General features: G+C 40.9%; 1 protein-coding gene across 1 annotated transcript in view; it reads right to left on the reverse strand.

Moving 5' to 3' along the window:
• LOC135548721 (protein turtle homolog B-like) overlaps positions 1–18,269 on the reverse strand; it is a 183,708-nt gene that overhangs the window by 62,275 nt on the left and 103,164 nt on the right. Inside the window, exons 5-6 of the mRNA XM_064978584.1 lie at positions 12,040–12,157; positions 4,176–4,317 (exon numbers count right to left, since the gene is read on the reverse strand). Coding sequence (XP_064834656.1) covers positions 4,176–4,317; positions 12,040–12,157 — 260 coding nt within the window. The remainder of the gene's footprint in view (positions 1–4,175; positions 4,318–12,039; positions 12,158–18,269) is intronic.

Below are 18,269 nucleotides of genomic sequence, written 5' to 3' on the forward strand. Positions count from 1 at the left end.
AATACGTTATAATCATTGTTGGCAGGGATTACAGCTGTGAGTTTTTCTGGGTAAGTCTCTAAGAGCTTTGCACACCTTGATTTGTTTTACATTTTCAAGCTCTGTCAAGATGGTTGTTAATCATTGCTGGACAGCCATTTTCAAGTCTTGCCATAGATTTTCAAGCCGATTTTATTTCAAAACTGGAACTAGGAACATTCAATGTCCTATTGGTAAGCAACTCCAATGTATATTTGTGTTTTAGGTTATTGTCCTGCTGAAAGGTGAATTCATCATTCCCAGTGTCTGATGGAAAGCAGACAACCAGGTTTTTCTCTAGGACTTTGAATGTGCTTAGCGCTATTACGTTTAAAAAAAATCCTTGACGATTACAAGCATACCAATAACATGATACAGCCACCACTATGCTTGAAAATATGGATATAGTGTGTTGTGTTTAATTTGCCCCAAACATAACACTTTGTATTTAGGACAAAGTGAATTGCTTTGCCACATTTTTCACAGTATTTCTTTAGTGCCTTGTTGCAAACAGGATTCATGTTTTGGAATATTTGTTATTCTGTCATTTAGGTTAGTATTGTGGAGTAACTACAATGTTGTTGTTCCATCCTCCGTTTTCTCCTATCACAGGCATTAAACTCCGTAACTTTTTTAATTCACCATTGGCCTCATGGTGAAATCGGTGAGCGGTTTCCTTCCTTTCCGGCAACTGAGTTAGGAAGGACACATGTATCTTTGTAGTGACTGGGTGTATTGATACACAATCCAAAGAGTAATTAATAACTTCTCAATGCTCAAAGGGATGTTCAATGTCTGCTTCTTTTTTTACCCATCTACCAATAGGTGCTCTTCTTTGCGAGGCGTTGGAAAACCTCCCGGGACTTTGTGGTTGAATCTGTGTTTGTAATTCACTGCTCGACTGAGGGACCTTACAGATAATTATATTTGTGGGGTCCAGAGATGAAGTATTCATGAACAAATCGTGTTAAACACTATTATTGCATGCTAGTTATTATAGGACATGTTAAGCAAATGTTTATTCCTGAACTTATTTAGGCTTGCAATAACAAAGGGTTTGAATTATTATTGAGTCAAGACATTTCAGCTTTTCATTCATTTGTAAAAATGTCTAAAAACAATATTATGGGGTATTGTGTGTAAGCCAACTCTAAAAGGGGTGTGACTACTTTCTGAAGGCACTGTGTATGTGTATGTGTGTGTGTGTGTGTGTGTGAGAGTACGTAGAGCCAGTATGTTGTTCTACCTTTTTCTATCTCTATCTTTATCTGCTCACTGTATTTCTGTCTAAATTATGGTGACGCCGCCCAATCCTCTTCCACCTTCCATGACTGACTCTCTTATATTCTCTATCTTCCTTCTCTCGTGTCGCTCTACCTCCTTCCTAGAGCTGGGTGATATAGACAGATAAATTTACCTATTCTTCTGCGATAACGATAAATCAGCGCTAAATTACATGAAATACCTTTTTTCCGCGAGGTGCTTGAGCTGAAAGTTACTTTACATTTTCGGGCAGGGCCCTAGACAATCTTTTTCCAGTGCCAAGTAAAACAACTGAGATGGTAGCCTACGATTCAAAAAGTAAGCTATTTCATCAAACATATCCAGGAAATGCTTGATTGATATTTTGGTAGGCAACCTGTCAAAATAGATGCAGAATGAACAGATTTCATTTTGGCTCTTCAGAGAATTTGCACACATCTTTGCTCATCATGGTCTATAGGTTATATTATTCACCACCTGAGGAAGTGAGAACTCAAAACACTAAGCTATGTTGCTAACTCTAAATAGGATAGTGTCGTTAGATAGCCATGTAGGCAAATGGATTAATCAGTAAATGTAGGCTAATGTCCGACAAAAACCTTCCAACACTAGGCCTAGGCTACTTGATATACTGTAGGCCTATTCACTGCAAATGGTGCGCTCCGCTCGGCTCAAAACCATACTATCCCACAGCCTACTCCGGTTGTAAAGTGGTGCATTGAACATGAGAAATACATGACATACTCACAGAAAGCTTTGACTCTCCTCTCTGTCACTAAAACAACAGTAGTTGCTTTAAAAAAAAAAAAAAAAAAAAAAAAAAAGTATTTTTCCCGCAATAGCATTTTGAGCAACGGTCATATGCTTGTGCTTCTCAGAATGCAGCTCTCCCTCCTCCACGTGTCCATTGGGAAGAGAGAGTGAGAGTCAGCAGCCCACAATCTACAGGAACATTGTATAGCAAAATCACCGAAAATGACAGAGGTAAGCAAAATGCTTTGGTAAGAGGAAGGGAATGCTAGTGTCAGTCATTTTCGGTTTCTCGTCCCATCTCTACTCCTTCCCGACCTCCCTCCACTTCAGTCTAACTAGTTTCCCTCTGACATTCTCCCCCCGTTCCATGCTTTGATTACATAAGTTACACTGTGCATGTACCTCTTTACCTGCCTCTCTTTCAATATTTTTCAACACCTCTCTTCTCCCTAACACCCCCCCATCCTCATTCCCTACCTACTACATCAGGAGGTACCAGAGCTTAGGCTGTAAGGGGACACCCCACCTAGGAATTGATCTCTGATGTGGGGCAAAACAAATTACCTAGTCGAAACATTGGGTGTTTATGTGCTGGCTCTAAATAAATGAAAATTCTAAATTCTAAGCATATACCTTTTATATTCTGTGTGCGCTTTTCCCTGTGGATATATTTTTTCAAAGCGTCTGGGCCCATCCCCTAAGTATAGTGGGTGGATCTGAAGAAACTGAATGAAAGTGTTCCAGTGTATGCGCTATTGAAGACTACTACTTCTAGCTTTCTGTCCTAGAGAGAAGACACATCGAGCAAGGGCCATGTAGGGGAAACAGCATTATCAAGTATTGATGGCTAGCTTCCCTTGCATTTAAACTTCTCTGTTAGACACTATTTCAGGCACTGCTGGTGTTATGCCACAGCATCATCACTTCATGTGAGGAGGAAGAAAATCACAATAACGCGGGTCACCCAAGAACTCATATCACCTTCTCTGTGTCAGGGTCTCAAATGAGAGAACTTGAATGCGTTGCGCATTCCATATTTATTGTGTATGTGAGTTGGGGCAGGATTTTATTTCGGAGTACTTCAATGTCTCTCAAATGTTATTGCGTGCATGCACAAGTAGGACATAGATGACCAAACACATTAATGTATACATGAACCCATAAATGTAAGCTAGCGTATTAGAGGATGTCCACATTGACATGACAACAACACATTTTGACATATCCTTATAGAGTTTTGAACTCAGTCCATGAATGGTTGCTGGTGTTTCTTGTTGTGCTCGCTATGGAACATGTTTAAAATAAACTGTCAACTACATTTTCTTTGTCTGAAGCACTTTGTGATAGACAATGAAGATGTCATGGCCTGTAGCAGGAGATGTGCCTATCCTAGAAGACCTTTTTAGTGAAACACACACTGGAAGAACTTGTCCCGATTTATGTTTTTAAATCATTGATGAAGGATTTTGAGGCTGATTCCCTGACCTGTGAATGTTTTCAATTTGCTGTTTTATGATTTTGTTATACTCTTGTGAATTCTGTCGTTTTTTACTAGATTACCTGTAGTTTTTCATGTTGTCTGTCTGTAATTGTGTAAAGACTAGGTGCTGCCTATCTTGGCCAGGACGCTCTTGTAAAAGAGACTTCAAATATCAATGAGCCCTTCCTGGTAAAATAAAGGTAAAAAATGTAAAAACACACACATCACTTGAATATGGTCAGACAGTGATGGGCCCAATCAGATTACAGGCTCTTGTTCAAGACCCTGTGCCCTGAGGTTCACACATGCACGCTAAACACATGCATGGATGCGTGCATGCACACAAGCACACACACACATTATATCTCTGAAATAATCTCCTCAATATATTCTACACTAGAAAAAATGCCCCAAAATAGTCCACATTACAAACAATTATGAAAGTGGCGGGATGGTACAGAATATATTATGATAACACATTTCATAGCAACAATGCATCATGAAACTCAGACTATGTATAGCAGGGGTCTCAAACTACAGCCACACGAGCCAAATGCTGCCTGGGAGCTTATTCAATGTGGCCAGCAGTTGTACAGTGTGTGGGGTGGTGGGGGGTGGGGGATGGGGGATGGAACAGTAATGAACCCGATCATAACTTTACTTCTTGAAGAAGACGTTGTCATCCTCCCAGAACCAGGTGTATGTCAGGTTGCCGGGGTAGGCCTCAGCTAGGCAGTCCAGCTTGGCGTCTTGGGATATGTTCACCGTCAGGTTCTGGGGAGGGGACACAATGAACGGTGGCCCTGGGAGAACAGAAAGCACAAAAAAGGCAATTACTTACATTCACTTTATTTGCATGTACTCAAACGCATTGACTTGATTTGATTTTAATAGGAGAAGATATGAGTAAAGAATTGACAGAATATAAGTAGACTACATCGGAAGTACATGCAAAAGTGTGAGGTGGAAAACACAACGCAAGCTTGAATGAAAACCTTGGAAGGTAGGTAAATTGGTAGGTAAATTCACTTTCAAATTTAAATTATAAACACATTTCAAAGTTTTCCAATTAACATAATGGCCAAATTCTTATTCAGCAGAAATAAGGTGACATGCTAGCTCGTGTTGTCCAGATAGCAGAATTTCGACTTCAATACCGAAACCAGGTTTAGTATCATGATACCATCACGATACTCGATACCAAAGCAAGACCACGGCAAAAGTAAACACAACGTATTTGCTAAAGTCACAGAATGGCACTTGATTCAGACAGATAAACTAAGCTACTGCTCTGTTCAAACGTTGAGCATCTTTTGAGGTCAATATCATCCATTTTTCAGAGACAGCCATGTATTTTTATTTTTTATTTATCCGTTATTTTACCAGGTAAGTTGACTGAGAACACGTTCTCATTTACAGCAACGACCTGGGGAATAGTTACAGGGGAGAGGAGGGGGATGAATGAGCCAATTGTAAACTGGGTATTATTAGGTGACCGTGACGCTTTGAGGGCCAGATTGGGAATTTAGCAGGACACCGGGGTTAACACCTCTACTCTTACGATAAGTGCCATGGGATATTTTAATGACCTCAGAGTCAGGACACCCGTTTAACGTCCAATCCGAAAGACGGCACCCTACACAGGGCAGTGTCCCAATCACTGCCCTGGAGCATTGGGATATTTTTAGACCAGACGAAAGAGTGCCTCCTACTGGCTCTCCAACACCACTTCCAGCAGCATCTGGTCTCCCATCCAGGGACTGACAAGGACCAACCCTGCTTAACTTCAGTAGCAAGCCAGCAGTGGTATGCAGGGTGGTAATAAATAAATTATACAACTGGCTACAGATTACAAAAAATCTCTTTCCCTTCCATTTGGGACTTATTTTATTATACTGATTAACAACATTTGCAGATAAGTAGCAATCTCTTCCTTAATAGAAGTGTGCGCTGTCTCTTTAAGACCCAGTAATTAACGAGGCACATGCATACACCGTCAGTTCGAGGGAGAATTAAGTGGTGACGATTTTGTGTATTGACATTCAGCTGTTTGCTAGCAAGGAAAGTATGCTTACAAAGCTGGACGCTATCGGTATCATCTTACATTGTAAAGTGTTCTAGCCTGTATGGACATTGTTTTGTGAAGAGTAATTAACCGTTTCAACCATTCTCCATGTCGTGTTGCATTATTCCAATGTGTTAACATCTGTGCACCAGGAGTGGGGAGCAAGCTCGAGCAATGAGTGAAGCAGGCACGAAGTATGCACGTTGCGCTCAGCGAATAAAGGGGCCATCGGTTGAGTAGATAGACGGACTTGATCCTCAATCAGTATAAAACGTGAGACATATTGGACAGAAGTTCAGACAGTAACAAAAATCTTAGAAACAAACCGTTTTTCATGTACTATTATCGAAAAAGTACAGAAGCTTTGGTATACTGTGCAACACTAGCTAATGCTATCGCAATCTCTGTTAAACTGGGGCACGTTATGACATAAGATGACAACAGGGGGAGTGGGTCAGTGTGAGTGAGAGAGAGAGAGAGAGAGAGAGAGAGACAGAAAGAGGCTTTCCACAGATATCACAACTTCCGACCTGACCACGTCACATCATAATGGCACACAGGCTGTAGATGAGGAAGGATTACCCTGCCCATGGTGCAGGGGCCATGAGGAAAGTACACACACAGTGAACACACACACAGTGGTGATACACAGAGTCTCACACACCTCCACCACCACGCAAGGAGTTCATTAAGGCAGGTGGAGCAGAGATCATGTTGAGACACATGATTCAGCTAATTAAGGTCCCGAGGAGCAGCTGACCAACAGAATCAGAGGTTTTAGAGCAATGCTGGAGCAAAAGCCTGTACACACAGTAGCGCTAAAGCAGTGTACGCACATCCAGACCTACAGTATCAAAACTAAACTAATGAACAATACCTGCACACTAAAGAATGCTCTCGCAGTTTTATTATATTGTGAAACCACAATATCTATTACTTACCCACAGTAGCTCTCCCGGTAGGGTTGACTGACCACCTGTCTTTATTTTTCCCGTGAGGGAATTTGTCTGGTGTGGTTCAACAATAAAAAATAAATAAACATTGTCCGAGAGGCTTCTAAACAGCTTCTCCCCTCAAGCCTTAAGACTCCTGAACAGCTAATCAAATGGCAACCCAGACTACTTGCATTGCCCCCCCCCCCCTTCTATGCTGCTGCTACTCTCTGTTATCATCTATGCAGTCACTTTAATAACTCTACCTACATATACATATTACTTCAATTACCTAGACACCGGTGCCCCCGTGCATTGACTGTACCGGTACCCATAGCCCTGCTATTGTTATTTACTGCTGCTTTTAATTATTTGTTATTCTTATCTCTTACTTTTTTGTTGGTATTTTCTTAAAACTGCATTGTTGGTTAAGGGCTGGCTTGTAAGTAAGCATTTTACTGTAAGATTCGGTGCATGTGACAAATACATTCTTGCTTCCTACCCCACCGAATATGGACCTTTTGTTGTTATGCCCTCTTGGCAGCTGGTAGTTGTTGTCATTGCCCATCAGCTACTTCTATCAAGAGGGCAAACTAGCTGCTAGGCTATCCATTCGGCTGGCTGGCAGTTGCAACCTTGGTCTCCATGGATACCAGCATAGTAGGGGTGCTGAGGGTTCTGCAGTACCTCCTGAAAATCTTAATTAAAAAAATATATATAATAAAACAAAAAAAATTGGAAATAATTTGTTTTTCCTAAAAGTAGTGCACTGGGCCTTTACTAGTCCTGTATTAGGGGACAAATATAGCTGTCTGTAGAGCGAGCAAACATTGCGGCCCCTCCAATTAGTTACATCATCCATTCGGATAGTCTCCATGCATTTCATCCATGAAATATGAAAAAAAAACATTACAAAAACATGTAAATAGACAAAACAGATGAGACGGAAGCGACACCACCCATCACGATTACAGTGCCAGTCCAGAAGAAAAACATTTTTTTTTTAAATGCACAACGACACAAAGTTTTAAAAAAGTACAAGTCTGGGTCTGTGTGGATTGCATAAGTGCAGATAAATGTATGCCTCAGTCTTCATTTCCTATTCTTTTCATGTCCCTCCAGTTCTTCTCCACAGCCTAATGTGCTTAACAGTTGCCTGCCATCCCCTGCAATGAGAGGAGGAGACTGCCGCTCCACTGTTAGCCCAACAGGAACATTCTGGGAACGCTTTTGTCTGTGAATCAGGCATGATAATGTGTCATAGAAACGTTCCGGGAACTTTGATGTCTGGGAAAATAATAGGATAATGTTTCATGGACATGACTAAGTATAGGGAGAGAGATGTGCTCTATGTCATTATGAGGAATAAATGGGGAACGTACCTACAGGTAAGGATGCATGTATGTTAACATGTGTAAGCGGTTGGGAAGTGGTTTAAGTGAGCTTTGGTGCAATAGTGGCGAGAAGGAAAGATGGGCCATCTTGCTCTTTTTCAGTCTATGACACTTCATCAGTCATATCAGATCCATTTAAATCTTTCTGCACCAATGGTGGGAAATCCTCGTAAACACGTCATAACGTGCACACACAAACACACACGCATTTTAATCATTTAGCAGATGCGCACACACAATTTTGAGCTGATCGCATAACAGAAGCCACACAAACACACCCACCCACCCACAGAGTCCATCCCTCTCCTTTAGCCAGCTTGGTGATATTGACTGGCAGTACGGTAGTTCTGATCCAGAGCCCAGGGCCTGAGCCTCTAACAGTAGGAGATTTCTTATCTGGAAACCCAGTGTGTATATGTCCGTGTGAGCGCGTGTGTAGCATTGGCACGGCTGGAAATATTGCCCACTGCAGATTTACTTAGTTGATCTAGTGACGATCGGATTCAGTGGCTTACCAACAGGGACACTGAATTACCATAATCCTTACCCCCAGCGTCATCTGCCAATCAAAAGCCACCACTTTTTAAACATGCACCAACAGAGAAACCGACTAAGGTCCAAATGGAAACAATGGTTGTCAAAGCTAAGAACATTAACAACTTCATAGTTAAGAACACTATAACGATATGGAACAAAATTAAACATATTCTACAAGAACTAATATCACTCCCTAAAAACCATAGGGAACAATCTTTGGATAGATTTTCTGAATCCACCGATAAATTGGTCACATGGAAAACTAAAGGCAAGGAAACCGTAAATGACTTGGCACCAGGAAATAAATGTATTTCCATGACCAGTGGAAAAAAGTATCCAATTGTCATACTTGAGTAAAAGTAAAGATAACTTAAATAGAAAATGACTCAAGTAAAAGTGAAAGTCACCCAGTAAAATACTACTTGAGTAAAAGTCTAAAAGTGTTTGGTTTTAAATATACTTAAGTACCAAAAGTAAATTGTAATTGCAAAGTATGTCTTTTTTTAATTTACAGATATCCAGGGGCACACTCCAACACTCAGACATCCTTCACAAATGAAGCATTGTGTGCTTAGTGAGTCCGGCAGAGCAGAGGCAGTAGGTTTGACCAGGGATGTTCTCCTGATAAGTGCGTGATTTTCCATTCTCCTGTCCTGCTAAGCATAACAAGTACTTTTTTATGAATAGTACTGTAAAGTACAGATACCCCCCAAAACGACTTAAGTAGTACTTTAAAGTATTTTTTACTTAAGCACTTTACACCACTGTCCATTACATAATTAAAAATCTATTTTAGACTGACCAAGGTAGATATTTTCAAATACATGTAACTTAAAAGAAACATATCACTAAATTTAGATTTGAAATATTTTGGACATCAGAACAACCTTGAGGGAATCTTATGTGAGACAGAGAATGATGTTCATATGATAGGTAAGATATACAAAACCTGCAAGAAAGCCTATCCAACTGACAATCTCTTAGAAAAAAATATCAACTACTGGAACCAAGACTTAAAAATAACTGATTATGTTGGCACAAGATGGAGGGAATGTTGGAACATCATTAACAAAATGACAGTTAATGAAAATGTACACTTAATCCAGCATAAACTAATATATACAATTTATTAAGACAAAATTCACAATGGGCAAGTCATGGCTTAAGTGTAAAACTATAAATTACTCAATAATACATGTGGAAATGCTATGAAGTCCAAAAGTTATGGGTGGAGTTAAAGTCTGTCAGAAGTATGTAAACTTATTTTGAATCCATCTGTCTGCCTATTTCAAGACATGGCATATGAGGGTGCAGTGAGATACCCAATGGACTAGATGGTACTTTTATCGTCAATCATCTTGAAAAAAACGTATACTTAAAAACGGGAAATCAAAACAATCCTCGCTCTCTCTCAAACAACTCCTAGTCCATACTCTAGCTAGCGTCGACTCCCGTGGTGTTTCCTGATAGATCTGAAGGGATTGGATAAGTGCAAGGCAATATGGTGATGGCTCAATCTATCATGAACAGAAAAATTAGGAGGGTCTGCACTCAGTATTTGCCGTGACAGAAAGGAAAATGTATTCCATCTTTAGTGATGACTAGGGTAGCCTAGTAGTTAGAGCGTTGGATTAGTAACCAAAAGGTTGCAAGTTCAAATCCCCGAGCTGACAAGGTACAAATCTGTCGTTCTGCCCCTGAACAGGCAGTTAACCCACTGTTCCTAGGCCGCCATTGAAAATAAGAATTTGTTCTTAACTGACTTGCCTAGTAAAATAAAGTTAAAATAAAAAACATAATAATAATAATAATACGTCAAGGTGAGCTTCCACCCTGTTGCTTCCACCTACCTGGCTCCATTCGATCTACCAACACCAAAGGGGCCAGACTTTCTATAGTCATAGACCTCATAGGCGCACACACACACACACAGTTGATGTTGGAAGTTTACATACACCTTAGCCAAATACATTTAAACTTTTCACAATTCCTGACATTTAATCAGAGGTCAGTTAGGATCACCACTTTATTTTGGGGAATGTGAAATGTCAGAATAATAGTAGAGAGAAGGATTTATTTCAGCTTTTATTTATTTAATCACATTCCCTGTGGGTCAGAAGTTTACATACACTCAATTAGTATTTGGTAGCATTGTCTTTAAATTGTTTAACTGGGTCAAACATTTTGGGTAGCCTTCCACAAGCTTCCCACAATAAGTTGGGTGAATTTTGGCCCAAAAATTCAGGTTTGTAGGCCTCCTTGCTCACACATGCTTTTTCAGTTCTGCCCACAAATTTTCTATGCAATTGAGGTCAGGGCTTTGTGATGGCCACTCCAATACCTTGACTTTGTTGTTCTTAAGCCATTTTGCCACAACTTTGGAAGTATGGTTGGGGTCATTGTCCATTTGGAAGACCCATTTGCGAACAGGTTTTAACTTCCTGACTGATGTCTTGAGATGTTGCCTCAATATAGCCACATCATTTTCCTACCTCATGATGCCATCTATTTTGTGCACCAGTCCCTCCTGCAGCAAAGCACCCCCACAACTTGATGCTGCTACCCCCATGCTTCACGGTTAGGATGGTGTTCTTCGGGATTGCAAGAATCCCCCTTTTTCCTCCAAACATAACGATGGTCATTATGGTCAAACAGTTCTATTTTTGTTTCAACAGACCAGAGGACATTTCTCCAAAAAGTATGATCTTTGTCCCCATGTGCAGTTGCAAACCATAGTCTGGCTTTTTGATGACGGTTATGGAGCAGTGGCTTCTTCCTTGCTGAGTGGCCTTTCAGGTTCTGTCGATATAGGACTCGTTTTACTGTGGATATAGATACTTTTATACCTGTTTCCTCCAGCATCTTCACAAGGTCCTTTGCTGTTGTTCGGGATTGATTTACACTTTTCACACCAAAGTACGTTCATCTCTAGGAGACAGAACACGTCTCTTCCTGAGCGGTATTACGGCTCATGGTGTTTATACTTGCGTACTATTGTTTGTACAGATGAACGTGGTACCTTCAGGCATTTGGAAATTGCTCACAAGGATGAACCAGACTTGGAGGTCTACAATTTATTTGGATTTTCCCACGATGTCAAGAAAAGAGGCACTGAGTTTGAAGGTAGGCCTTGAAATACATCCACATGTGCACCTCCAATTGACTCTTATGATGTCAATTAGCGTATCAAAAGCATCTATAGCCATGACATACTTTTCTGGAATTTTCCAAACTGTTTAAAGGCACAGTCAACTTAGTGCATGTATACTTGTGCCTCACTGGAACTGTGATACAGTGGATTAGAAGTGAAATAATCTGTCTGTAAACAATTGCTGAAAAAATTACTTGTGTCATGCACAAAGTAGATGTCCTAACCGGCTTGCCAAAACTGTAGTTTGTTAACAAGAAATGTGTGTTTGAACAACGAGTGTTCAATGACTCCAACCTAAGTGTACGTAAACTTCCGACTTCAACTGTATGTACACCTGCCTATTAAAACATTCACCCTGCAGAAAACGAACAAAAAGACACACAACTCTACTGCTGCACACATATACACATGCACTCAATACAGATGTTGAGTTGTGGCAGGGCTACCTTGGACAAGCAAGCGTGTGGTGTGAACCACCTCCCCCTGGATGCTGTAGGCTCGGCAGGTGTACGCCCCTCTGTCCTTGCGGCTGACCGACAGCACCGCCAGACTCCCATCAGACACCTGGGGAGGGAGAGGACACCATAGAAAAAGTGAGGGGGGAGTTCTGTTAAAACAATAAGAAAAATTAATAAAGTTCCATGTGAATTTACAATGCAGATGGTCTACATCGTGCTTCCCGCGGAGAGAGAAAAACAATTGTTTAATTTATGCTACTGCTGCTTTCGCTTGTCACAGGAGTGGGGCGTGTAGCTTGTTGTTGACCAGGGATGTTCTCTTGATAAGTGCTAAATTGGACCATTTTCCTGTCCTGCTAAGCAATCGAAAAGTACTTTGTAACTAGTACTTTTGTGTGTCAGGTAAAATGTATGGAGTAAAAAGTACATTATTTTCTTTAGGAATGTAGTGACATAAAAGTAAAAAGTTATCCAAAATATGAATAGTAAAGTACAGATACCCCCCAAAAAATCTTAAGTACTTTACTCCAGTGCTTGTCACTCATCAGACACACAGGCACTCCCCTACTCCCTGCCTGAGCTGCTGCTTTGCTTCTCTCCCTTGTGCATTACAACTCCAGTTAATAAAGTAGCAACAAAAATTGTCTTTCCCTTCATGATAATGATGATCGAGACCTGTTAGTGGTAGTTTTATGATAACTGCACTGTGATTTAAATTTTGTAAGTGGGAAAAAAACAGTTTTTTCGGTTAGGGATTTTGACCTATCGTTAACAATCCCAACTTTATTTAAAATATATCATCGTAAATGCTGCATGGCCAATGCAGACGACTGATTGACCATGCGCCCAGATGACCAATACACAAAATACCAATTTGTAAACATTCATTGTTTCATAACCCAGCTATCACAGTGGATCTGGGCCAATTCTGGCTGAGAGTCGGGGCACTCAGCTGAGTGTCAGACTCGGCCCACGTCATGTGGCCTTCGGCAGTATTTCTTATGGCTAGGATGCGGGGATTGAGCTCGGGCCGATTCCGGTGTGAGTTATTTGGCCCAAATGTATATACAGTGGGCTCAAAAATTACTGGCACCCCTGACTGGCAAAGCACAAATAATGCTTAAACAAATATAAACAATATAATTATAGAGATACACTCAAAATACCAACATGTGAGAAATCATGTACTTTATTAATGTTTCAATGGAACCAACCAAAATAATTTATTGATTTAATTAAAAATCAATGTCATCACTTCCTGATTCACTAGGGTATAAAAATGAGGTAACACACATGCAGTATCCTGCTGTCATCCAACACCTTGAAGAAAACAAAAGAACTGGCAGTTCAAAAGAGACAGATGGTCGCAGACCTTCATAAATCTGGTAATGACTACAAGAAGATCCACAAACGATTGAATATACCACTGAGCACTGTCAGGGCAATTATTCAAAAATTCAAAAGATATGGAACAGTTGAAAATCTCATGGGTAGAGGACGCAAGTGCATTTTGCCCCCCAGGATAGGGAGGAAGATGGTGAGAGAAGCAACAAAACCCCCAAGAATCACTGTGAAAGAATTGCAGGCCTTGGTGGCGTCTTAGGGTTACCAGGTTTCAAAAAGCACCATCAGACGTCACCTCCACAACCACAGGCTCTTTGGAAGGGTTGCCAGAAGAAAGCCCTTTCTGACCCCAAGACACAGATGCAAGCGCTTGGAGTTTGCCAAATGTCATTTAAATTATGACTGGAAGAAGGTGCTCTGGTCAGACGAGACCAAAATTGAACGTTTTGGTCAGATACAGCATCGGCATGTTTGACGTCGAAACAGAGATGCATACAAGGAGAGGAACATCATACCCACGGTGAAATATGGAGGGGGGGTCACTGATGTTTTGGGGCTGTTTTAATTCCAGAGGTCCAGGGGCACTGGTTAAGACTGATGGCATAATGAATTCCACCAAGTATCAGGCAATTTTGGCTGACAATCTGGTTCACTCTGCCAGAAGGCTGGGACTTGGCCGTAGGTGGACTTTCCAACATGACAATGACCCAAAACATACCTCAAGATCCACACAGAAATGGTTCTGTGACAACAAAATCAATGTTCTGCCATCTCATCTCAGAAAACCTGTGGGCTGAGTGGAAGAGGGCAGTTCATAAGCGTAAATCCAAGAATGTGAAGGATCTTGAAAGGATCTGCCTAGAGGAATGGCCCAAAATCCCTCCAAATGTGTTCCTTAACCTTGTCAAACATTACAGGAAAAGACTCCATGCTGTTATCCTTGCCATAGGTGGTTGCACTAGGTACTAAATGAGGAGTGGCAATAATTATGAAACCTTGATTTTGGTTACATTTATTTTGTATTAAATAATTGTATGATTTTGGTTGGTTCCATTGAAACATGAATAAAGTACAGTATTTCTCACATGTTGGTATTTTGAGTTTATCTCCATAATTATATTGTTTATATTTTTTTAAAGTATTGTTTGTGCATTGCCAGTCAGGGGTGCCAGTAACCCACTGTATTACTTGTGGCTCGGGCTGATTGTGTCTACTCTCTGGCAGATGATTACACGGGCTGCTTTATATAATAGACATTTCATTATTTATTTACCCATATTTTCCTCATTGTTTCTGTGATCATAAAATACAATTAACATGTAAATGAAATTCGTTAAGAGTCCTGTGTAGTATTTAATATTTTGCTTCTTTGTGGAAGGCAATTGATAAGCATTAAAAACATTGTGGATGGAACAGAGCAAACTCTGTTTCTACAGATGCAGATTCAAGACGCGTGCCGGCCGCGACCGGGAGACCCATGAGGCGACGCACAATTGGACCAGTGTCGTCCGAGTGAGGGCAGGGTTTGAGTGCAAACTGCGTTTCTACAGATGCTGGTTCAAGACCTGTGCTGGCCGCGACCGGGAGACCCATGAGGCGACGTACAATTGGCCCAGCGTCGTCCCGATTTAGGGGAGGGTTTGGCCGGCTGGGATGTCCTTGTCCCATCGTGCTGTTGCGACTCCTGTGGCAGGATAGGTGCATGCACCCTGACACGATCACCAGGTGTATGGTGTTTCCTCAGAGACAACATTTGTTTTGTGGATGGGTATAATTTGTATGTAGAATAGTAATATTTAAAATTACTATATCGGTTAATTTAATATACATTTATTTAAATTTGCATCACCCGCTTCTGGGGGGATTCTGGTAAGATGCAGGCAAAGTTGGCTGAATTCCAGTAGATGGAAACGGTCCGATGTACTTGGGCCGATTCTGGGTAGTCATTCATTTTGAGCCCGACACCCGATTCAATCAGTTCCGCCCCCGGAAGAGGGCCGCTTCCTCGTTGCTAGCTGGGAACTTCATTGTGTGAATTGTTTGCATTTGATTGTTAGTGTATGTCAATTCCCCATTACATATGTAACCAGAAGTACATTTACCATTAATTCCCATAATTTCTAATCTACGTTTGTTACTTTGGTTACGGTTATTTCTGTTAATGCATTCAATATTATTATTCCAGTCTTCATGTTATCATTGTCGTAGTGGACCCACTGTTTATTTCATTATGTTTATGAGTTTAGTCAAGTTAGTCATTGTCTGCTGTTTGCAGCGCTCCTGTCAATGTTGAGTTAGGATGCACACACATAGAAGTAGTCATATAGGCTACCTGGCCTGCGCCTAAATGTAGGCATATAAATGTGCCCATTTGGGAATCTGATAGTATTTCTGATTGGTTTAACGCACTAGCTCTCTCCCTTTCGATAACCACTCAGCGTGAAAGGGAAAATGTCATGCTCTGATCCAGTGGAAACGTCATAAAATTGGCCTACCTGATTACTTCTCATCAGTGCTTTACTTGGACTGAAATATGTTCCGGAACTCATTTTGGGTGCTGCTACTGTTTATATTTAGGTGCAGGAACTCCACAATAATTTTGAGCAAATTTTCTATAAGAGGAACAGGAGCTCAAGCAGTAGAACATTAGAGGTGTCGGTACTCAGGTCCGGTAAGCTCCTGCCCAAGTCAATCACTGCTTCTTATCTGTTGCGCAAATAGCCTACAGCTGTGTGTCTCGAGCTCACTGGCGCGGGAAACTGCCCAGAATATTTTATATAAATGTCGCAAATTCACTAGCATGAGCTTAGGGCCGTTAAAGACAGGCCATGTGTAGCCAATGGGATTTCTGGGATATTTATTTTTATCAGGATATTTTCCACCTGCAGGCTACAATGTTTCTATTTGTTGGCTTTATGTAGGCAATTTTTTACATAGTTGGCAATGGCAATATAAGTTACTTTTGAATTGAATTTTGATTAACCACATTACAATGATTTTGAGATATGAATAAGTTATTATAAATTAAATGAAACCGTTTCACGAAAATGAACATATGAAAACTATAACTGTCACGCAGATCGGTAAAATAAATTGACATTGCTGAACCATCATGTAGCCTATTACCGGCATCTTCAGGAGTGTAATGGCAGAATATGCGAAAATCAGCAGAAGCGGGAGGAGAATAGTTGGGTCAGGATAAGATTTTTTACTTCTGGTGATCTAGATCTCTGGTGCTCTCTTGAGTCATCGGTCTTAATTCATTAAACTGGATGCGTAATGCATATATAGTTGATTTTATTTAAACACATAAGGGTGTGTCTATATATGGAAACATAGACGTGAAAAAATTTAGACCAATCAATTGGTCGAAAGAACATGACTTTCGGTCGACTAAGTTTTTGTTGTCGGGGACAGCCCTACGACACCACCAAAATGGGGGCCTCAAAATATTTTTTCTGGAATTCAGCAGAGCCAGAGGGTCGACCGTGCCCCCTGCCCTTTTTTGATCCACACAGACGCACACAGGAGCAAGCACACATACACACAACATGTACACAAGCAGAAGTGTCGAGCTGCATCCTCTGCATACATCACATACTGAAAGCTACCAATTGATGTATTGAGCCAATGAAAGCTCTGTTCGACATGCTGCATTTGAAATGTGACATCTTGACAGCTGTGGCTTGTCACTTCGGCATATTATGATGTGCTTTGTCTTCAAGGCAACACCACAGTATGGAGACATCAACAGATGTCTTACAGGGACTATGGAAATATCCATATCTATTAATATTATAAACACACTGGTCTCTTTTCATGCTCAAAGGATATGAATAATACGAGTTTAAAGTGATGATATGAAGTGAATATACGACTTCATCAGATGTAGTGAAGAAGACTGCCTCTAGGTGTTATCCATTTGGATGATGAACAGCCCATACTGCAGGAGTAAATAGTGTTTGAAGGAAAACATTGTGGCAATTAGCTCCAAATTTAAAGCTGCAATATGTGCAGTGTTTTGGGCGACCTGACCAAATTCACATAGGAATGTGTGTTATTGATCTGTCATTCTCATTGAAAGCAAGTCTAAGAAAAGGAGATCTGTTCTATTTGCGCTATTCCTATGCTTCCTGTTTTTAAGTTTAGTTTTTGTGTCTTACTTTCGTTTTTGTACACCAGCTTGAAACAGCTAAAATTACAATATTTTTGGTTATGGAAAAGATATTTCACAACAGTTAAGATTATCTACACTATACTTTCTTGTTTTGTCACATACAGTGCTTTCGGAAAGTATTTAGACCTCTTGACTTATTTAATATTTTGTTATGTTACAGCTTTATTCTAAAATGGATGAAATAGTTTTTTCCACCACAATGCCCCATAATGACAAAGCAAAAACAAGTTTTTAGAAATGTTTGCTAATGGCCTCCCGAGTGGCGCAGTGGTCTGCTGTGCCTCTAGAGATCCTGGTTCGATCCCGGATCGAGTCCAGGCAGCCCGCCGTAACTGGGAGTCCCATAGGGAGGTGCACAATTGGCCCAGCGTCGTCCGGGTTAGGGGAGGGTTTGGCCGGCAAGGATGTTCTTGTCCTAACATGCTCTAGCGACTCCTTTGGTGGGCCGGGCACAATGCTTGCTGACACAATCGCCAGGAGTATGGTGTTTCCGCCAATAAATTGGTGCGGCTGGCTTCCGGGTTAAGTGGGCATTGTGTCAAGAAGCAGTGCGGCCTGGTTGGGTTGTGTTTTGGAGGATGCACGGCTCTATACCTTTGCCTCTCCCGAGTCCGTACGGGAGCTGCAGTGATGGGACAGGACTGTAACTACCAATAGAATACCATGAAATTGGGGATAAAATAAAATACATTGTTTA

The sequence above is a fragment of the Oncorhynchus masou genome, chromosome 11 (genome assembly GCF_036934945.1).
Source record: "Oncorhynchus masou masou isolate Uvic2021 chromosome 11, UVic_Omas_1.1, whole genome shotgun sequence".
Classification (NCBI taxonomy): domain Eukaryota; kingdom Metazoa; phylum Chordata; class Actinopteri; order Salmoniformes; family Salmonidae; genus Oncorhynchus; species Oncorhynchus masou.